This window comes from Micrasema longulum, unplaced genomic scaffold (assembly GCF_059751315.1).
Source record: "Micrasema longulum isolate JH-2025_06_02 unplaced genomic scaffold, ASM5975131v1 h1tg001021l, whole genome shotgun sequence".
In the NCBI taxonomy this organism is placed as follows: domain Eukaryota; kingdom Metazoa; phylum Arthropoda; class Insecta; order Trichoptera; family Brachycentridae; genus Micrasema; species Micrasema longulum.
The window spans coordinates 495,966-519,421 of record NW_028278209.1 but is presented as its reverse complement, the minus strand read 5'-3'; the positions used below and the strand labels follow the sequence as shown (position 1 = coordinate 519,421).

General features: G+C 32.9%; 1 protein-coding gene and 2 long non-coding RNA genes across 5 annotated transcripts in view; 1 reads left to right on the top strand and 2 right to left on the bottom strand.

Annotated features, from left to right (window-relative positions):
• Positions 1 to 3,851: 3,851 nt before the first annotated feature.
• C901 (notch receptor 4 protein C901) lies at positions 3,852 to 17,439 on the bottom strand. Its single transcript, XM_088232812.1, has 6 exons — positions 17,040 to 17,439; positions 13,480 to 13,618; positions 12,309 to 12,467; positions 8,345 to 8,536; positions 6,564 to 6,761; positions 3,852 to 4,915 (listed from the first exon to the last, which is right to left on the bottom strand). Exons 1-6 carry the CDS (start codon positions 17,127 to 17,129, stop codon positions 4,617 to 4,619), a joined length of 1,077 nt encoding a protein of 358 aa, XP_088088938.1. The 5' UTR covers positions 17,130 to 17,439; the 3' UTR covers positions 3,852 to 4,616.
• Positions 9,875 to 12,298, bottom strand: LOC148277505 (uncharacterized). Its single transcript, XR_015823455.1, has 2 exons — positions 11,064 to 12,298; positions 9,875 to 10,991 (listed from the first exon to the last, which is right to left on the bottom strand). It is a non-coding gene; the product is annotated as an uncharacterized LOC148277505 (long non-coding RNA).
• The window catches only part of LOC148277503 (uncharacterized), an 11,815-nt gene continuing 2,328 nt past the window's right edge, over positions 13,970 to 23,456 (top strand). Inside the window, exon 1 of one of the 3 annotated variants that reach the window (XR_015823458.1) lies at positions 13,970 to 14,283. This is a non-coding gene — a long non-coding RNA (uncharacterized LOC148277503). Of the gene's footprint in view, positions 14,284 to 20,425; positions 20,640 to 21,795; positions 21,889 to 23,456 lie in introns of those variants that run through there. The other 2 variants (XR_015823456.1, XR_015823457.1) reach the window with 2 other exon arrangements.

Genomic DNA, 23,456 nt, shown 5'->3' with positions numbered 1-23,456 from the left:
ATTGCTCGGTGGAACAAAATACCGATGTACTCACCTCAAAATTCGAGATAAAGGTTCGCTAGTGTATCTTCGTGATCGCTCGGGAGAGTTTATCTTCTACTATGACGTCATAATGAAGGTATGTCACTTTTGTGTGCAGATATGTGTACCGTAACATACGCCTCCCCTTGGTATATATCAAATTACCTACACAAAACTCGAAGTTAGTGTATCTGCGTAATCTCTGGGTGGAATATTTATCTTTACCTATAACGTGATGGTGAACGTATGACGTCCTTAACTTTCGATTGTTATAGCGACCCTGGTTTCATATTTGTAGGTATACCACTTTTGGTAAAATTTTATTATTTCAATAATGAAAACTGCAATATTATTATACATATAAATATTTTTTTTGTTTAATATATTACATTTAATAAAGTTATATTTATTGCAGTTTTTATTACGTTATATAAGTTCAGTATTTTGTTTTTTTTATAAAGGTGTTCTTGTGCTCATGTTTCACTAGTTCTTTATTCAAAATCAAGTTGTTTTTTGCAAGGTGTTCCTTTGAATTCGATACACAAAATTCCATCCAGCCCTCTCCCTGGTATCATGTCTACAAATTGTCAAAAATAATTGTCTCCAATATTGGCGGCTTGATGAGGAATGCATAAAACACGCGTTTTTTGGATGCATTCGGTATGCATGTCCTTAATATTGGAAATTAAACCTTCCTAATCCTATAAATTTATCCCATATCTTGTAAGTCTTATCTCCTGAAGTAGTTTTGCACTTTGTTGTTTAAAATTATTTATTTTTTTGAAGAAAAAAAAAATTCACTTTATGGCACAAATCATCGTAGGATGGGTTGCCTTAACTTAAAAAAAAGGGTTCCGGTATTTTTATTTTCAATTAATTTACCCCTTTTTATTTCTTAATTTCTTTAGGGAGCAATTTAAGTTTTTATACCTAAATAAACGTAATTTTGCCGAAATTTTATTTGTTGTTTTATTGAGAGTTAATTTATTTAATAATAATATAATTTTAGTATTTGAACTACCCTGATTACACAACAATAAACTAAACTGAGCTATATCTCGAAGAATGTTTACATTTCATAAATATTTAATTCTAAGTTTTTTTGCATTAATTTTAGTCAGGATCTAGATGTTCTGTAAATAGTGTTCACTGCTCACCTTTAGAAATCACTCTAAATATTTGTGTAATTGAGGACAGGTTTTTCAATACTCGCTTTCATTGACAAAAAATAACTTTTTTTTTTGTTACAATAACATACGAAATACAATACAAAATCAATATATATTTGAACGTTTTCCGTTGAAAGAGAAAAAAAGCATTATTGTATACTACAATGGGGAATGATGTCCAACAATGATTTTACTATAAAGATAAAGTTACCCTATTTTTTTTTTAAATGACCATAAGATTGTCATTTCTTTCTTTCTTTCCATTTCATATATTTATTGCTAATTAATTATTCAGCATACTGATTTATATTATGCTGAATAATTATTTTTTTAATTATCATACTTGATATACATTATAACTTTTACCTAGTGTTTTCATAGTTTATTTTTAAAATAAAGTTTTTTTTGTATTTTTACGACCTAGTACAAGCCTTATTTAAAAAAAAAATCATCATCATCATTCCCTTTTCACCACACAGTGAGCAGTTCATTAGTAAACCAACGTAGCGTATTTCGATAATCGATTTTTTTATGGATTTCTTAAATATATATTTGGACCCCTGTATTTAGTAGCCTTACGTGTCATGTATAAGGTTAAGGTATTCGGAAAAAAATTTCGTTTCGTTTTTGTTTGTCTTGGAAATGGGATGTTTGATCACTGATTTTGGTGTATTACCTTTATGAGTCCAATCACCATTGTTGAAAAGTTCAAGAACAATGGCGCGTGATAACTACTTTTAACTACAGAGTAGATATTTGTTAAGGATATTCCATCTTTCCTGCATTCTGTTTCAAGATTATGGCATTGTAAACTGAAAAATGGTCACTGAAATAACAGATGTTCCATACTCTGTGAAGAAATATCACCGCATGGACAATAGTCATCATTCCTTAATTTAAACCTATAAAAGTAACATCTCATAGCTCCATGTCCGGGGAAAATTTAGGTCGTTTTGAAAGTACTTTGGTGATAACGACGAAAGTTTGCTGCGTTGGGAAAAACATTTTAGTGATTTTACCTGTAGAAGAAGCGCGGTAATGATCCTCCCAACGCTGCTGCGTATTTGTTTTATACAGCGTTTGGCAAAGCTAAGGGGAAATTCTGAGAAGAAAGGTGTCGTCCTTTTACAAGTTGCGGCTCTTGATAATCGATTACATGAAGGTAAAGTGATAAGAAATCAACAAATCACATCCAATCTGCTAAGAATCGAATTCAGGACTGTAAGAATGGTAGGCAAATACGTCAACCACAGTACAACGAGATGGATTTATCTCCACTCGATTTCCTTATTCAAGATTTTTACTTGAGAGCAGCCATCGAGTAGAAAACGCTCGTCCAGGGTTCTGGTTCTATTTCACACACAGAACTGTATTCTTCATCCGCCTGGATACAGAGTAGTCTTTAAATAAGTTTTGAAAAACTAAAATGAAGCTGTATAAGAAAATGTTTTATTTTTTTGAAGTTTTCAACGGTTTTAAACGTGTTTTTAAAAACTGCCTTTAAATAAAATAAAAAACGCCAAATACACATTTTTAGAGAATTTAAACAGCAACTACTTTAAACATTTAACTGGAAATTTTTCTAAATTAAATGTCAAAGGTAAAAAAATGCAATATTAAAATCACCTGTTTAAATAAAATAACTTTGCGAAAATGATTATTTATGCTCGAATATTAATTTGAACCAATTTTACATCTTAACCGTTCCGAGCCTGAACGTAAAAAACATCCCCGAGTTCCTGGGGGGGTTCCAGGGCTGGTATTTCAAACGCCCTAGCGGCCGTTGAAAAACCATTTTTGTCGTGCATTTACTTACAAAATACACGAGATGAAGTGTATTATTATATATTGCACTCCATGAATACCCCAGCTAAAATGCTTTAAATACTCGTACGAGTTTTTCAAAACTCATTATAATTGTCATGGTAGTGTTTTTAAAACCGTTTCATAATATTTTTATCTTTCTGCGAAATTCACACATATTTTCATAATATACTGTTGCGAGAGGATGCTACACGACATCGCACTGCTCTCTGTGTGACATGTTGAACAGCACTGATTTAATGCCGCGCCGCCCGTTAGTGGAACGTTACAGCGGGGAGTTATGAGGGGGAATGCATGTAAAATGGTAGGCACCAAATCCGGACTTTTGTGGTGATGGTTGTAAAAATACGACTAAATAACAAATAAGCACACGTGGACACTGTACATGTCAATAGAATATTAAAATGTAGAGCTATTAAATGTTATGTTTGCTGTTTGCACGGGGTGAACGCATAGACAAATTTGTTTTTGTAATGTATGTACATACGTATATGAATAAATAAATAAAATAAACAAATGTGCGTTATTATTTAAAGAATTCAGCAGATAATATTTAATATTTTAATAATCTTGATACATTTTTTACATTTTCTGAAAGGCTTATGCAAAAAAATTAATTCAATATGATTATTAATAAAAAAAGTGATTGAAAAAAATTGCTATCACCCCCGCCTAGTGAGTATCCCTTAGGCCCGGGGGGTTGATATCCAATCTAAACTCATGATCTAAACCGAAAAAAAAACTAAAGTAGGAAGCAAACAAATATTGGTATGCGGAATAGCGGAATATTAAAGTAAATTATTACAGATATTGGTATTTTATAAAGAAAAAAACATGTTTATGAAATGTTTTATTAACAATTAATAAATAAATAACAATAAATAGTTTAATAAATATACCTTAATTATAAAACAGCTGGTTTCATTTTACTTATCGGATGTCGTAAATATGATGAGACAAATAATGACTTATCTTTTTCTTATATAAGTACTCGTTTTTGAGTACCACCAATCTAAATAATATTTGTTTATAAGAGAGACTTCACAAGTTTATATTCATTAATATTTCCAAATATTATTTTATACTGTATATATACGGCACAAATTACTAAAGATACCCGGCGATTTCTTTAAGGAAACAGAAACCGCATAGACATGTAGAATTATCCAATCCTATCTCAAAATTATTTATTGGTCAATCTAATTAAAGAAAATTGACTTTACGCGTACTGCGTTCATGGCCTAGTGATCAAAGGTTGAGCAAATAATGGATTAAGTATAATTAAAAACATTTTATTTTATTTTATGAAGGACAATATGAAAAAAAGTAAAAGCATATATTTTGTTTGTAAGGATTTAAAAAATATTATTCATGCACGTATTGCAAGAAATTTTAAATTTTTGAAACAATTAAAAAAGGCGCGGATTGTTTTTGATCCAATTGTATAATTTTTTCAAAGTGTTTTACCTAGTGCTTAGTTATTTATATTAATATGGACTTTTAAAAGTACCTAAAATGTGTTGTCTAATATACAACAATTGAGCAAAATAAACATTATTTTGAGTATCCAATCAAAGATAGGTTTCCCGGTATTTTTTCTGTCTATGTTTCATTGTCAGTATTGTCATTTTTTTCGTCAGTCGCCGGCACTTTTACACCTAGTACAGTCGTGTCTTCTTCAGAATTTTCCAGAAGCATCGACGAATTAAAATTCATATCAATAACTGTATCTTCGGGAGTCTTGGGTGACGTTGAGGTGATGACTGGTGGAGCCAGCTCGCACTGTCTGCCCTTAAAGCCAGAAGGGCATTCACACCTAAATAGTCCATCTTCTTTAGGCAAGCTGGTACACTTGCCCCCATTTTGGCAGGTTCCAGCGTTCTTTTCACAGTGGTTGAGCTCTGAAATAAAGTAAAAATAATATCTTAACATATTTCAATAGCATCCGGCATATGGCATCCACAGCAAAATGGAAAAAGGATTGGAGTTTTCAGTAAGCTTTTAAATTCAATATTTTTTCAATGTTTTTAGGTGGGAAATACTATATGTATTTATTTGGAACTGATTAGTAATAATTTAAAAAATACATAAAATTTATTAATTACAATGATCGCAGTTACAAAAATAGAAATCTACCATAATTAAGCATGATTTTGCATGACGAAGCTCTCTTGTAATTAAATAAGCATGTCGAATCTGTTTTTTAAATAAACGCCACTCTCTGGCACATAACTAAAAAAAATAAAGCACTTATTCCTATCAAACAATTTGAAATTTGAGACTGAAGACAATTAAAAGAATTTACATTGATTGCTGGTGTCGATTTTTTATAAAGTTTGTCTACGCAGAAAAAGGAACGTAATTTTTTGAGGTTATAAAATAATTTCTAATTGTTTCAGGTTTTTACGAAATTGTGACATTGTGACATGCAGAGATAATGTAGAACTTGACATGACGTTTTTCTTCAAGTATAAATGAATTTGGCTGTTTGGACCGTTTAATAATTTTACGTTTGAGTAAAGACAAAATATTGCAATCCCTGGAGTGGTATTCCAGACGCTGTCATGGCCGTATTTTCTTGTGTATTTACACACAAAATACACAATTAAAACTGTTTTCTTGTGCCACAAGAGTGGTTAAGAACAGCACGTATTCTTACCGAAATTGCTTGAGATCAGATTGCTCTGTTGGTGTATATTTAGTACGTAAATACGCGTTAAAAATATGTTTTGTGCGCGCGCTTTTGCGTTCACACCTCGGCTACTATTCCAAACGCTATCGCGGCCGTAGAAATAGCTTTTATCTCGCTTGTTAACATACATAATACGCGACATAAAAATGTTTTCTACAGCCACGAGAGCGTTCAAAATAACAGCGCTGGTCAACATACCCTTTCGTGCGAAAGCTAACTATCGCTCTGCCGGCCGAATGAAGGCCGGCTTCTCCTGAAGAGTTTTGAGTGGTTTCCTCTACACATGAGCAAATGCTGAGAAGTTCCTGATTGGCCCACTTTAACAAATCCTTCCCGTTCGCAACAGTTTTAGATAAAATTAAAGTAATATAATTGCAGAAAAATCCATTTTTTAAATACAAACCGCTTTATCTGTTTTTTTTCTTACTCTTAATCACTAAATCAAATGCAATTTTCCCCTCCTACTTTCCTTCAACCATCCTTCACCTCCCCTTATTAATTTCTTTCTTTTCCTTTCCTAGTATCTCCTTGTTTAGTCCATATTTATTTTATTATAATAAATAGTATATTTATTATTTTTATATTTTTAACTTTGAACCGTCGTCGCTTTATTGCAGTATAATTTAGTGAATACATATAATTGGATGGCAGGCCCTACTATGTATACATTTTTTATAGTTTTTATTTTTATTCATTTAACCTGTACATCTGTTTGTATTTGAAATAAATAAAATAAAATAAAATATCATAAGCAAGGTAAAAAATAACGTAACTCCCATAAAAAAAATAAAAAAAACTATCGCTCTGGAGAGGCAGATAGGAAGTATGATTACTGGATAAAGTGATTTCTACAATACCTTGGTCGCACAGCATTCCGCCCCAGCCGGGGGCGCAGAGGCAGTCCCAAGGGCGGCGACAGGTGCCGTGGTCGGCGTGGCAGCCGGGGTAGGGGAAGCAGCGCTCGCAACGCTCCCCGGTCCAGCCCACGCGGCAGCGGCACTCCCCGGGCCTGCGGCAGTACCCGCGCTCACTGTGGCAGCCTGGCGCGCAGATAGCTGGAAATATAGTTAGTTCGAGTATAAATTAATTTGGCTGCTTGGACAATTTAATAATTTTACGTGTGATTAAAGACAACATATTGCAATCCCTGAACTGGTATTCTGAACGGAATTGCTCGAGAAGAGATCGCTCAGTAGCTCAACCACAAATAAGTATCGACGTGCTTAAAAACATGCTACATGCACAATGAACAATAATGAACATGCTTAAGTTATCGCAGTCATAAGTAAACGCGTATGTAATCTCTAAGTCGACGCTCGTGTCGGTTTGTTTTTGGTTTTCCTTGTTAATAAATACAGTTCATTGACGAAAAATCGGCGTTTACTGTAAAAAATCATACAATATATCGCATTTACAAAATAATAAAGAGTATCTAATACAAAAAAGTAAAAATTAAATTACAATTTACTTTGACGACTGCTTTTCTTGACATTTGGCTTGCCAACCGCCGGCTAAATGCAATAAATAGCATGATAAATAATAAACAAATATTTATCCTGCTGCGCAATCACATGTTTGAATTTCACCGGTGTTAATATGGAAAATATTCCAAAACTCCTATGTTTATTTAAACATTGCAGTTTTGGAATATTTTCCATATTTACACCGGTGAAATTCAAGCATGTGATTGCGCAGCAGGATTATACGTCACGAAATGTAAATATTTTGATATTTAATATTAGGTGTTCACGGATGTTACATTGTGATCACGAATACGATAAACAACCACGGCGAGAAATTGTTATCACGTCGATAGTTATTTGTGATTGAGCTACAGGACAAATATTTTCGACTTGAGGGCTGCGCTCGGGACGAATATCGTGAATAAAGAAATCTAGCTTTATTCTCCGCCTTATTGTGTAGTGGTCGGCACGTTTGTATACCATTCTGGGGGTTCTGGATTCGATTCCTGGCAGGGAGGAAGTGAAATATAGATTTTAAAATTTGTTAAAACTCAATATTCCATTGTTCTTAGATTGGAACAAGAAGTGTAGGACTGATCACCTCACCTTCATGTAACAGATGTTCAAAATACACCTAATACACCTCTATGCACCGCTGGATGCGGATAGGGGAATGATAATGACGAACTTCAGCCTTACGGGAAATTGGATACAAAAAATGTTTTCTTGCGCGGGGTAAAAATTAGAGCATTAAATTGTAACGCAAAGTTTCTTGAAAATCTACGGAAATTTTTTTAAAAATAAAAACGCACTACTTTGAATGACGTCACTGGTTCATATGAATCAACCTATGATCTGAGAGCTATGGAAGATTTCCGGCCTGCTTGTTGTTTCTGGACCAATGGGAAGAACTGAATGAGAATAAGCGGAAATGAACCTCTGACGTCACACGCGGAGTTATTTCAGAAATACAAAACTTTAAAAAATCGTAGCGCTGATAATACGATATACAAAAATTTAAAAAAAGAATTTTTGACTTAGTTGAATAGTATTTTAACAAATAAAAAATAAAAAAAACTACTGAACTTCCTCATTGGCATATTTTTTGGTCGATGATTCTTGTGACAAGGTAGTTAGAGCAAATAAAAGCAGAGTGATATGAAGTTTGTACTCACGGGTCTGGCACAGCAGGCCAGTATATCCAGGAAGACATTTGCACTCCAGAGGCTTGTCGCAGTACCCCTGCTGGCACCCCGGTAGGGGTTGGCACGAACGGCAGTTGGGCCCCGCCCAGCCCAGTCGGCACGTGCACGCACCGGGAGAGTTGCAGTACCCACGTGTTGGGTGGCAGTCTGAGCGGCACACAGCTGAAAATAGACAAGCAAGAGTCTATAAATCTGTTTTCAGCTAAATAGCTTATGGTAGCTCGGCGAACTTTAAGCAGATTTATTTTTTAAAAATTAACATGCACATTACAGCACACGTGTCAATTGAACTTAGTTGTGCAGAAAGCAGCCAGCCACAGAAAATTGCAACTGAAATAATAGCACTTTTATGTAAAGTGTAAATAATCAAATCTACACAACAGTTGGAATGTGTTTTACTTTATTTATTTATTTAAACGCCTTTTAGGCTTTTACATGTTTTTACATACATATATACAAATAAAGACAGGCATATATTTTACAAAGAAGTAGCATAAAATATATAAATGATTTTTAGAAGAAAAAGAAAAATATCAAAAATATCATATTTACATATTAGTATAAAAGTGGTAAGAACAGAAGTACATTTTTAAATATGAAGACAGAAATGCATTTTACACAAAGAAAGGAGCAAAAAATAAAAATGAATTACGAAGAGAAAGAAAAATAAAAATAAAATAAAATAAAAATCATTACATATTAGTAGAAAATATATGAGAATACATAATAATACATACATATATTGCAGTGGAGAACAGGAGTACATTTTTTCGCATAGGTTATATTAAAATAATCTTAAAATTAGAAGAAGTTAGAAAAATACTTATTTAGAATACATATAAAAGTCAATAAACGGTAAACAATTGAAATCAACATAGTATTGTTTAGGTATTACAATTTGAAGATAGTAAATTGATACACTGCCTTTTAAAATACAAAAGTGTTATATTAAAATGATAAGTAATGTATACATTCGATCTTTTTATAATAAAAAAACGAATTCTACTGAATATTTGACCATCGTAGTCTGGCTGACCGCACAACCTAAGATGTGCATTTTGCAGAAAACAGCCAGTCCTAGTAAAACTCTGATGTATGTTGTGTTATTATGTATTGAACATATTACTTTATATTTATAAGTGGATACTTTATTGTAAGAAAAAACTCAAATCATTTGTTATAATAACTATCAAATTATTTAATTATGTGTTAAAGGAATGTTGATTTTTTTTAAAAGTCTGGCTGACCACACAACCTAATATATGCATTTTGAAGAAAACGCCCAGATATTGAATTCGTGAGGTGACTTTCTGCATTAAAACATTTTTTTTTACAGGTATTCTTAAATTAATAAATCTATAATATTAAAATACTTATGTGTTTATCCACTTAATTTATTTAAGATGACTAGATTTTTGGAGGAATTAATCTTCCCATCGGCGTCTATACCGTACGATTTTCCTAGAGCTGTGGGTGTTTTCTGCAAATTGAGAAATCCCGTTTTTGTCGTCAATACTACTTCCAAAAGGTGATTATTACGGTTTTTTGTATGAAAGCGGTCTGGCTCTTTTTATCAGAACATACTTGTAGAATTAACCTTATATTATATAATTCTTATGTACGCGTGAAGAATTATTAATATTCAAGTATTGAATTTAAGTAGGTACCGAGGTACTTTTTTTATGGTTGAATTCCAAAACATAAAATAATTGATTTATAAAATATAATGCGATTTTCAAAAATGTATTAAATGTCAGTTAATTTTATTTTATCATTACTAAAAAAGTAATAAAAAAGAAATAAATGGTTAGAAATTATAAGGAATTGAAGGAAAGAATCTGATTGGGATCCATAAAAAGCGAATGTTGTTTGTAAACATTAAAAATAAACCATTTTCATACATAAAAAAAAACATCCTTCCATTTTTTTTGTATATGCGTAGAATGCAACCCTGGTAGGTCGATGAATAAAACATTTATGCTCATAACTTTTTTTAGTACACCGCAAGACAAATAAATTTACGAGTTCTCAAAAAAAACTAAAATTGACATATAATGAATTATTCTTGATATTAAATTAGTTTTTTTTATATTGTTTGACATATGTGATGACTACTCGTTATTTCAAGGTTAAAATAAAAAATCTTACTCATGAATTGTACTTAGAAATTGCCATTATATATCAGGTATCAGATTACCCGAACCTTAGAGACCCATAACGGTTCATTTATGGTCGAGTGTTTGTGATGGAATAATAAAAGACATGTTATTTTTTAATTCATATTTAAGAAGTAGGTTCTTATCGCTTTATTTTAAATTAAAGTATTTTACATTTAAACATATTTATAACATTTAAAAATATTTAGTACTTAGTGAATTCACCTTTATTTTTTATAACATGTAAAATTCTATTATTTAGAGAAGCGTAAAGCGAATCTAAAATTTCTGATGTTATTTCTTCTTCCCAAACTTGAATTAAGTTTTTTTTTAATTCCTCAATGTTTTTTGATTTTTTTTTCCCGACTTTTTTTTTCATAATCGCCCATAAATTTTCTATCGGGGCTATTCCCGGGCCACGTCAACGATTTTAAGCCAATTTTCTCCTTGAATTCATTGATCTATAAAAAAACAATAAATTATTTATCATGTGGTCACAAAATGCATTTAAAAATATATATATTTGTACTCACAGTGCGGGCTCTATGGCACGGCGCAGAATCGTCCTGAAAAATTGGGTCCGCGGTATACTGCGTAATGTCCTCGATTGTTGGAATAATATGTTTTTTTAACACTTTTTTGTACTGAATGGCATTCATCGTACCCTGTACAAAATTTAGAGGTCCTAAACCGTATGCTGTCATGCACCCCCAAATCATCACGTAGGGTGAATGTTTAACGGTTCGAGTGACGCACGACGGATGATATCTTTCCCCACGTTTTCGTCGAACTATCTTTCTGCCGTCTGGACCAAAAAGGTTGAATTTTGATTCATCAGAGAAAACAACATTTTGCCAATCCTCCAAGGTCCAATTCTGGTGCTCTTTCGCCCAATCCAGTCTAGCCTTCTTCATTTTGTCCGTGAGTAATGGTTTCTTTGCGGGACTCCGTGCTTGGAAACCATGCTCCAACAGCCGCCTGGACACTGTTTTTACTGAAAATGTTGATGTGCTGGTAGACTGCACCTCTGCGTGTATTTCAGGTGCCGTTAAAAATCGATCGCGCATAACAATTTTTTTTATTAAGCGATCATCTCGGGCAGATGTCACGCGCCCCCGTCCGCTTCCTTTTTTCCGTTCTATGGATCCAGTTTCTTGGATTTTTTTAAATAAAAACCTCACTGCACCTTCTGAATACCCAACTCGACGAGATATTTCACAATTAGATATGTTTTCTTGCGACAATGTGATTATTTTGGATTTTATCGCAATCGACATTTGCTTTGCACTTTCCATGATTGTTGTGTTATGTTCACTCAAACGCGGGTAAAACAAGACTGTTGAGACATTTTAAAATGTAAATATTGTAGAAAGGTGACACATAGTGTCCTTAATTTATTAAACAAAAGAAAGAGGTATCGATAAAGGATTTCTTAGAAAAAGGGTTCAGTAAAGTCAAGGGGCGCGGTAGCAGGTAAACTCGTAATTTTTTTTGTCTTGCGGTGTATATTGAAAATTTAAAGATTTACGAACATCTGCAATGCAAAGCTCCCTATTATGCAAAAAACCGCACGCAAATCAGTTAAACCGTTTAAGAGGAGTTCAATGACATCACACGTACAGAAGAATTATATATTTAAAGATAAAAGTGGAATAAAACTATATACGTATTTTTATCATTATAATTAAAATACAGTTCCCCCAAGAAATGTCAGTCAAAAGACAATCTATCAAACATACAACGTTAAATTTATGTTGAAAGGTAAAAGTTTAACATACGTTCAGAACAGAAAAGACCATCCCATCCATTGTGGCAGATGCACTCAAAGGAAACATTGCAGAATCCATGTTGACATCCCGGTAGAGCAATGCACTTATTACACCTCTCTCCGTAGAATCCCAACTTACACCGGCATTCACCGGGACGCTTACAGTATCCTGAAATCAAATAAAATTTATCCCAAATGATAAAAAAAAACAGACAAACGACACGCATTGTAAACTAGAGACAAGATCTGGACTTTTCTAGATTTAAACAACCCTTCAGTCTTATGATCAGCCCCTAGAACATTTTGGTCTAGAAAAGTTGGAATTTAGGAGACAGATTCTAGACTTTATGTATCTTTATAAAATAATTCATTGTAATGTTGATTCTACATTTTGTTTGGAAAATGTTACCCCTGAATGTCCGTCCGTAGCGGCGATTGAGATCGTACACTATATTTTATCTTCCAACCTTCAATAATAGTATTACTCACTTTAATGCATTATCACGTATGTTAAGATTATATAATTATATAGAAAGTAATGCTGATATTGATATCTTTAACGATACAATAAATAATTATAGCAGAACTGTAACGCAACGTATTAAATCAGATAGTCCCTTGTGTTAGTTAGATAAAATTATTTGTAATATACTGTTAGCATAATTTAACATCATAAATTTCATAAAATAATTTAATTAAGCTAGTCAATTTTTAGAAAAAAATATGAAAAAACTTAAAAAAAAAACTTATTTGCGCATGTTGTGTTCACATATAATTGATGAACAATATCTAAACAAAACAAATTGTGATTATTTTACCAATGCCGTATGCATTGTTTATTGCTTGTGAACCATAATAAATAAAATGAAATAAAGTAAAACTTGATAAGAAAAGAAGTATATCTTTTGATACTCAGGTTAGTTATATATTTTTTTTAAATCTGAAATATAAAGACTTAATAAAACCAATTCTTAAGAACAAATATTTAAACAGACAATGTTGCATTTTTCGAGTATCCGTCGTTGTTCTACGATCACGATGATCTGTTGATATTTTTGTAAAGTTTAAATACTTTTTCTACTAGGATTTGGACATAGGCACTATCATATACACATAAGGATCTATTGTTATATATTTTTGACCTTTTTGGTTTAGGTAGGGTAGGAAAGTGAAAATATTACCGTTTAGGGGATCGCAACCCCGTTTACATATAGGAACATCGCAGAGGTCTCCTTGCCACCCCGGGAGGCAGGTCAGTTCGCCATCTTCGTTGCACTTGTAGTGACTGTACTCGCTCTGGGATGCCGGAATTTCACAAGCCTGGGAATAAAAAATAAATACATATATATAATTTACAATCAAAATAATAACATCATGGCTCTTTTCACACATACCACGCCAATCCTCCCAGCCCAGTAATTATACCGGGTTCATCCTACAAACGCATACAAAATGTGTCACCTTTTGTAGGGTGTACCCGGAAAATTATCGGGCCGGGTGGATTGGAGAGGAATGTGTGAAAAGGGCCTATCAACATCATCTCTATTTCCTCATAACCCGTTGAGTCCTGAGACAAAACTAATCAACAGAAAAACATTTTTGTCACAGAGAAGATAATTTTATTTTATAGTAAATGCCTATAGTAAATGCCTAAACTTTTATTTTCCCTCTCTTTTGCAAAAAAATCAATCTTAATAACTCTTATGGCTTAAATAAATGCTTACGGCCTTTGGGGTGTAATTAATCTAGGGGTTAGCGATGCTTGCCAAACCTCACCCCCCATGTCCACGACACCCGAGTTAATAATTAATCTAGCGATTTATTTTTCAGGATTTCAGGGCAAGAATGCTGTAGTGTTACGTTAAACATGCACGAAGTAACAGTGTTTAGACACGGGTTCGATTTTTCGACCTGGTCAAGATGAAATGTTTACATTAAATGTGTATTTTCACAATATTTCATAATTTTCCTGTACTGGCAGGTGCGTAAGTAACACACAATAATTAGTCATTATAATATTTCATACCTGCAGATTCTATTATGTAAACGAAACAAGATAAATCAAGTAAATTCCGTTATTAATTTCTAACAATTAACGAACAATTTCTAACAAACCAGTTATACCGTAAACTTATCTCATATTTTCATAATGTATAATTATTTTAAATAAAATTATATTTCCCGAGTTTTTAATTGAACCGGCATTTTTCTAAACAAAAAATCATATATATTATTTTTTGCACGCATGTGTGTGTATAATTTGAGACATATAGAAAATAATCGAATGCATTTGATATTAAATATATTCGAATAAAAGTCCGAATGCAGTTACTAATTCAAATGAATTGGTAATTGAATGAGCGAATAGATAAATGAATAATGGTTATTAATAAATCATTCGGTTATTTTCATCTCTAGTATATTAAAGGCACCCACGTGTTGAATGGATTGTTTTCGTTTTTTGAACCCTGAACAAGAGTCAGAGCAAAAATTCTGCTGACGTTTAAAAGTAGAGCCCCGTAGCGTAAAAATACACTAAACGTTGATAGAAATGGCTACCAGAAATCTATCACAACACAATAACAACACTGTAATTGATTGGTTGATTTTAAAGATCTTGTGACATACTTTACACACTGTGTAACATTCACTTAAACCAGCCAATGACAGGTCATAAGCCCTGTAAATATCTGGACTTCTATATTGCCTTCTCTAAAAAGTTCTTCATCTCTGTTGTAATCTATTAGTATAAACAGCTCCCCAAGGAGTTGAATCCAGTCTTTGTCAACAAAAATTTGGACAAACTCAAAATATTGTCAAGAATTTAACAGAATAATTTTCATACAAAATTATTCCATTTCAGATGAAAAATGACTATGATAAATTGAGAGCAGGAAATTTTGTATGGAGGTTTTTGGAAATCGTAGTGAGCACAGTCGATTTATTTATTATTTTAACGGATTGTTGAATTTCAGTAAATGATTCAATTCAATTCAATTCAATTAATTTATTTTAATTATAACATTTACATAACAAACAAATATTCAATACGTACATATTATAAAAAAGAAAAAAAAATACACGAAAGAAACTCATGTCAAAGTAGTAGGAGAATCCTGCTCCGGATATGGCAGGCATTTGAAGCATATGAATGTATATCATATGATTGAGACACGTTGTACCCATGCAGTACCCTATGCACTATTACGTGCGAATAGGGGAGTAGTAATAATAATTTGATATTCGTTCAATTACAATATGTTTTTGATTTATAATTACATTTTTTTTAACAATTCATCAATATTGGGGAAGATTTGTGTTCTATAATGGTTTTAAGATAAATAAATAGTAGTCAAGTTTGTAGTGAAAAATAGAAAGGTTATAACAAAATTATATAATTCATGTATAATATGGGCCGATCATTGTGAATATCAAGGAATTTTTTATTAAATATTTTTTTTAGTTTGGATTATTTTTTGTCAAATCATTTTACAAGTTAGGATATATTTTTTATTTAAAATTATGTATTTTCATTAAAATGACATTTATTTATTATTTAAAATTACTTTTTTTTGTCATTAAAGGTTTTGGTACGTAATAATATTGTTTATGTTTAGGGTCCGTATATTCCAAACTAATCATTATTCAACATTATTAACGACGCTTGACTCACACACGGAAAGTTCCGGGTTTAATTCCCGGTGAGAACACAAAAATTCAAAATGTAATTTTTCTCAAGCCTCTATATACTGAGCTGTAATTGACCGCTGTAATTGGGCTTCCTGGCCTGTTGTGGTGCAAACAAAAATAATTTAAGAAGGAAAACTTTATGCAAGTTTTACCAGATTTAATTTTTAACCGTGTTAAAACAGTGTTTACTATCCATAACCCTTTAAAAAAAATATTTCTACCTAACTGCCTTTTACATAATCTAAATTATTATATTTTATTCCGCATACAATTTTAATATTTGTTGAGTTACCGAAGTAAATAAATAACGAAAAAAATCAATCAAATTTCGTTTTTATCTCGATTTTCGTCAAGTGAAACTTGAAATCAATAGCTAAATTATAATTTAACTAATATTTACTCCGAAACCGGTAGACATGTACAAAATTAAATTTTATATGTTATATTATTCTCTACCTTCCATAACTCATTTTACAAATACTAATGCTGCAAAAACAATTCAAAATTAATACAACCTTTGGTCAAAGAGGATTGGCCTACTCGGTTAAAGTGTACAATCTACTTCCATTGTCCATAAGGACAATAAGTAAGTATTCACAATATAAAATTGCTATTAAGAAATGGATAGTGGAGGTGGGTTGCGAACGAATCGATGAATGGATGAAGCCAAATAAGTAAACATTTGTGTCCTGTTTATGAAATTTGGTCTACAAGTCTACATGCATTTGTTATGTTTTTTATGATTATTTTAGTTTTTATTGCTTATGATGTTTAAGAAGATAATTAGGTTCATTAGATAGATTACGTTTTAATTTTCTTATTATTTTTACTATGTTAAATAACTCATTTAAGGCATGATTCACTTATTGTAAAATGTTTCCCTAGGCACGGGACACCGCAGTGAGGTAACATTTTTCTGTATAAAAAAATAATATAAACATTGTAAAAGTATAAATAAATAAATATATACCTGTAAACAATGTAATAAAGAAAAATACATAGTTGTACCTATTTCTTAACTTTTGTATGTAAAAATCATTAGATTACTTACCTGCTTTTTCCATTTCGGAACAAATTTAGCAGGCCACACCGTCGGCACAATCACCAGTAAACAAAACAAAAATAGATAACTTTTAAACATTTTAACACTGAATATTTTCAATTGTTGTACAATTCATTTCGCCATTCAATGGGCAGAATACCTGGCGCTGATTCCGAATTAACAGTTATGAATTATTTCGACGAATAAATTGCACGAACTGCACTTAGCGAGGATTTCGCTCGGTTTGAAGAGTATTTGGGATGCGTTCTCGGGTCCCGTTCCTGCGGAAGAAAGGGGTGAGGAGAGATGTATACGCTGGAAGCACCGTTGAGTGAATAGTGAAGATTAGAGGCAATGAACTTGGAAGCAGTAAGACGGGAACAGAACTAGTCTTCACGGTCACCTTACTGACGTTGGTACGTATATGTAATAATAACAGGGCAAACAGAAATGAGAAAGTCATTGATTATTATATTATTTTATTTTGAGGAATATGTGTTTTGTGTGTGTGTGTTAGGGTGAGTACATAGCAGGGACGAATGGTTCAAATGAGCGATTATGCACAGCTTACCATTACATTTGCCTCTCAATAATATTTTTTTACAGTAGCTATGTTTATGGGAAAATAAAAAAAATTATTGTTAGTTATTATAAATCACCACTACCGTTTATATACTCCTACAAAAATAATAATCTATGAAGTTGGTCCAGCGCCCAGCCCGTTCTACCTCAGCTTATTCCTCCATACAAAAAAGTACACTATATTTTACATCTTTAACCCAGTCAGGTTTTCTAGTACTAAAACAAACTCGCAGATTACAAATATTATTTGAAGATTCTCTATTTGGAAACTAGTATTTCGAACATTACTTCCGAAGGACTATTTTTCTTCGATAGGATACCGTTGACATATTATGTATTACATAGGACATGTGGCGTTCTAAGTGGTCGTTTGTGGTATTATTCATTTAAAAAGGAATCGGCCAGTGCCCAGTGTTGACATTTAAATCATAGTGGAAATATCTACTGAATTTCATTGTGGTCTTTTTTAATAAACTTTTGTACAAGTATGGTATTAAATAGTGTAGAATGAAGCTAAGTGTATCGCGTGTTTATCAATAATTGTTGTTATGGTTGATTTTCACAGAACCACAAAAAAAAATAGTCATTTATAATTAAATATATTACTTTTAGATTATGTACCTACTTATATGTAGTTACAATAAGTATTCGTAGTATTTGTCATTTAAAAAAAATATATTTACAATGTTTTATAAATAAATATATATTTTTAAACTTAAATAATACGGATAAGGCGAAAAGTAGCGCTGGACAGAACGCAGGACCAATACGAAATTTCGGCCGCAGTTCACACGCGAGCGCTGCAAAAATGAATACACGACGGCGTTTGTTTCGAGCGAATTCATGAATAATATTATTAATTTTATAACAAGATGTGTTGGAATGTTTAAAGGAAGAACTAAATAATAACAAGGATATTTATCTGCCGCCATATTCAGCAGAATTTTTTTTGGGAGCGACACGTCTAGTAAATCGCTATTGCCACATTGTCTTGTCCGCACGTGTTAATACGAGGACAATGTGGTCGCCGGCGGCCGCGCGCGGTGGTGGGGTTAATCATTGTTTCGCGGAGATAGCCTGAACGTCTGTATCGGTGACGATGTCTCGGGACAATTGTTTGTCCTGCAGATTGCTGTTTACACGTGGACAGTGGTCGAATCCTGAGACAAAACAATGTTATATTGTCTACATGTAAATCAGAAAATGAATGAAAGCTCGAATCAGAAACGGAATAAATACTTATGAGGATCCATCGTCTCAAATTTACTATATGTTTTTTTTTAAATATGCTTTTTGATATACACATACATTCACTTTTTTATTATGACTTTAAATATGCTTCTTACTATGTATTCTGTTTTTATTTCGCATTTTACTGAGTTTCAAATATTTTTACAGACATTTATATATTTAAATGGTTTTTACTATAGTTTCACTGCATTTATTACTTTGTTTTTATTATGTTTTTGCTACGTTTTTTTTACTACATTTTTACTATGTTTTGACTAAATTTTTATTATGTTTTTACTACATTTTTACTATGTTTTTACTACAATTTTACTTTGTTTTTACTATGTTTTTATTACATTTTTTACCATGTTTTTACTCTATTTTTTACTTTGTTTTTCACTTTGTCCTGTATCTTTATAACTGTTTCTATATATTGATTACTGTTTTTTTATATTTTTTGACTGTCTTAGAACGGGGTAAATAACCCTAGTTAGACAGTCAAAGCAACTTTGCATAAATTATAATTTTGTGTATGTAATATAATTTAAAAAATTAAAATAGTGTCATGGCGGCCTTCTCGCCGATTTTTGCTTAGACGTGTTAGAAGCTAATTTTTTTTTTAAAGTTGAGGTTTCAGTAAGCCTGTGCTAAACCTAACTTCAAAGAAAAGATTAGTCATTAGCACGAGTTGTCTGAGTAAGAGCTATATAACTGTTTAGTATTCCGATGGCAACAAGTCGTGAAAGTTCGGATCATGGTACCTGTTCACCTCATTTCTACCCGTTTCGTATTATTATATTAAATATGGAGACCCGTGACTTTAAATACGTAGCACACAACACATTAATCACTAAGCGAAATAAAAACAAATCATAAATCAAATAACAATTGAGTAAAAGCAAAGTAGAAGTCACTAACATATCGACGCTGGAAAGGAAACTGTTACTAAGTAAGCGACAGTGTTTTGAGTGTGTCCAAATGCTTGCAGACTGGCTGTATTTCCTCCATAGGGAATTCTTGAGATCTAAATTTGTTGCAACAGAGAGGGAAAATATTTTTGAGAAGGGAAGTCTAGGAATTTACAGGGCTTATGACCCGTCATTGGCTTTTTTTTATTTATATTTTTTTTATATAGGAGTTGCTTTATTATTTACCTTGCTTATAATTTACAAGGTTTATATTTCAAAAGTGGATTTTTCTGCAATTAAATTTCTTTTAATTTATCTAAACTGTTGGGATCAGGACGGATTTTTTTTCCCTTCATTTAAATTAATTATTTTTAATTATCTTTTTTTGCATCACAACTGGCCAGAATGCCTAATTACAGTGGTGATTTACATCATGGAACATCCAGGCTTCAGAAAAATCACATTTTACTTTTTGTGTTCTCACCGGGAATCGAACCCGGAACCTTCCGTGTGTGAGTCAAGCGTCTTGACCACTACAACACGGAGGCCGCCGATATACTAATGTGGGCCAATCATGAACTTCTTAGCATTTGCTCATGTGGAGAGGAAACCACTCAAAACTCTTTAGGAGAAGCCGGCCTGTTGGCAGTAGTCAACAGGCCTTCCGTTCCACTAGAGGAGTGTTCGGCATTTTCTTCCCTACTTTGGTTTATTTTACCAATTGCCTGCACTACATTGACCATGAATAATACTACCTCTCGTGTGAGTTCTTTCCTGTCATTGGCTGGTTCAAGTGGCCACGTTACACACTGTGTAACAATTACCATTCTGCCTGTGTATGAACATAATTAGAAAGTCTTCACATGGCATGTTTTAAAAATTATTTTGGGTAAGAATCAACGCTTTTACTGACTCCTTGACTTCTTTTTCAAAGCTTGTAAGGATCTACGTATTTCAAACACAGAATTGGATTCTTTATTCAGCCTGAATACGGAAAACAGATATTACATCAATATGATAGAAAATAAAGTGGGAAAGTTTCTTCGGTTGCTCGGCGACCCATGGCGGCCGTAGTTATGGCGCTTAGGCCTGACACTCAAGCCCTACTTTCCTCACAGAGAGAAATAATATAAAATTGACAGAGAGTGCATAACTGTAATCGAACTGGTGCGGACTAGAAACTTGTGGCATACTTCGACATCTCGGAGTAAACAAGCAGCGGCGTACAGTTGACCTTATGAAAAGAGTTTTTAAATTTCTTAGATATATTAATGTTTATTTATTCAACTGGTGGACCCGACAGACGTTGTCCTGCCCGACCTTGGCTTGCCTGCTATTAGATTATTTAAAAAAACGCTTTTTGTAAATAAGGACACCGGTTATTTATTTTTGCCTCTTTTGAGCTATTTATTTATTCTTAATAAGAGTTAGTTTTTGTTTTATCTCCTAATGTGATTGGCTAAGAGGTCTCGTCGTGCTCAAATCAAAATCGTGCAAAATTTACTTCTCCGGGACCATAATCTATGGAGAAAATACGCGAATACGTGTTAATGAAGAAAAGTCAGATCGCGTTTTACCCTGAACATTCTAAAATTATAACACTCAACTCTTGCTTAACGCGAATTTAATCATTCCTTAACGACGACGTTTTTGACGTGGCCTTGACATTTCATTCGAAACCAAAAGAAATGGAAGAACTAAGATAGACCAGATCTCGTCTTGAGGTAGTAATTTTTATTTTTTTCCTAGCTATAATTTTATTTTATTTCATTTGTACCTGTATTTAGAGTGTTTACCATTGTTGGGATAGACTGTATGAGTCCGTCAATAAATAAATAAATAACAATAAAAGAAAATTGACTGTGTCGTGAAAGCGTGTAAATACTGTCTGGATAAAGGGAAAAAGACTTTTCATTGATATGTAGGTACTTGTTTACGGTTGAATTCCAAAACATAAAATAATTATTTTTCAAATAGAGAATTCTTTTTGCAAATGTCAAAGTCTCCGCTACTTACCAACAGTGGTGCATTTTGTGTAAGAATCCGTTTTTCAAAAATGCATCAAATGTCAGTTTAAATTATTTAAGCATTACTAAAAATCCATTGAAAATAAGTTAATATGTAGAAATTAAGAAATTGTAAGGAAATCAATGAATTCATCCATTAAAAATAATTCATTATATAAATTAGATTATTTTGCAAAAAAATGCACGTAAATTGGGTCAGTAGTTATCGAGTCTATAAAGGACAAACATACATACATTCATTTATATATAGATTATCTCAATACATACAAAGAACTCATTTGAGGGGTTACGAATGTCTTGGCATTTCTACATACTGTAATATTATGACCATCATCATCATCATAAGCTTGACAGCATGGGTGGGCCTTGGCTGTATTCAGGAGTCCCCTCCACTCTTGTCGGTCTGCTGCCCTTCCTCTCCTGTTCCCCACTTCCAACGTGGTCGTATCCGAACTGATGCAGTCCATCCATCGCATTTTGGACCTTCCTGTTCCTCGACGTCCTTCTGGCTGGCTGGCGTTGTCGTCGTCCATTCTAATTATATGGCCAACCCACCTCAGGCGGCCCCACCTTGATGGAGCTGATCACATCGGGCGCTCCGTAGCTTTATAGCTACCTTTTGTAGCGACGACGCCAGAGTTTCGACTTGACACGGAATTTTCTAAAGAGTCAGGAAATAAAAAAATATATAATTGTGCTGTAATAAAATTGTGTAATGTGTGTATATAATAATATAAAAAAAACAATGATAGAGTGTTGTGATAGGTTTCCGGTTTTCGAGAAGCCAAATCAGGACAACTGACTGACGTCGCGCGCGGAGTAATTAAAGAATTACAAAACTTTCGAAATTCATAGCGCTGATAATTTTTAAACTGGCCAAGTTTCATAATCTAACAGATTTGTTTTTTTAAAACCACTGAAATTCCTCATTGGCCCTATATCCGTTGTTTAATTATCTTTTTGTCGGCCTCGTGGTGTAATGGTCAGCGCGTTTGCCTACCATGCAAGAGGTCTCGGGTTCGATTTCCGACATGGTTGATATGAAAAAATTATTTTAAAAGGTGTTTTCATACTAGAATAGTTTATAGTTCCTGGACTGGTACCTGAAGCGTAAGACTGATCAAGATCTTACCTTCATGAAACAAAAAAAAAATCAAGATACACTGTGGTTGGTGTACCATGCAGTGACCTAAGCACCATTAGGTGCGGAAAGGGAATGATGATGATGATCTTTAAAAAATTAAGCATTTGCATTTACGATTTTAAACTGTTAAGTGCCCGAACAAGAAAAAAACTACATATTTTTCATTGTTACTACCAGTTCTGATTTTTCACCATTAATGATCAAACTAATTTATATATATATATATAAATAAAAATATTTTTTAAAAACTACATATTTTATTTTGAAAAATGAGATCAATAGCATTGCTTTTTTCCGCACTTCTTACAGCATATAACACTGGATTGGTACACCAATCCAGGGCCGTCGTAGGCCATGCAGGGACTCTTGGGCACACAGAGGTTGGGAATTTTAGAAAGGGCCCTTTCAGAATTTTCGAAGCCCTCATCAGGCCAGCGGCCCTGGGCTCATGTACCAAGTGCCCTTATTGGAAAGATAGCCTTGCACCAATCGCATAGTATCTTCATTTTTTTTAAAGATGTTCAGTCTTACGCTT

What these genes read in the sequence shown, in the direction of transcription:
- C901 (XM_088232812.1), bottom strand. Translation starts at nt 17,129, where the DNA reads ATGTTTAAAAGTTATCTATTTTTGTTTTGTTTACTGGTGATTGTGCCG. An exon ending in TTCCGAAATGGAAAAAGCAG is followed by an intron (nt 13,619 to 17,039) that starts GTAAGTAATCTA and finishes TTTTATTCCCAG; the next exon opens with GCTTGTGAAATTCCGGCATC. An exon ending in TGGTCTTTTCTGTTCTGAAC is followed by an intron (nt 8,537 to 12,308) that starts GTATGTTAAACT and finishes GTCTATTTTCAG; the next exon opens with CTGTGTGCCGCTCAGACTGC.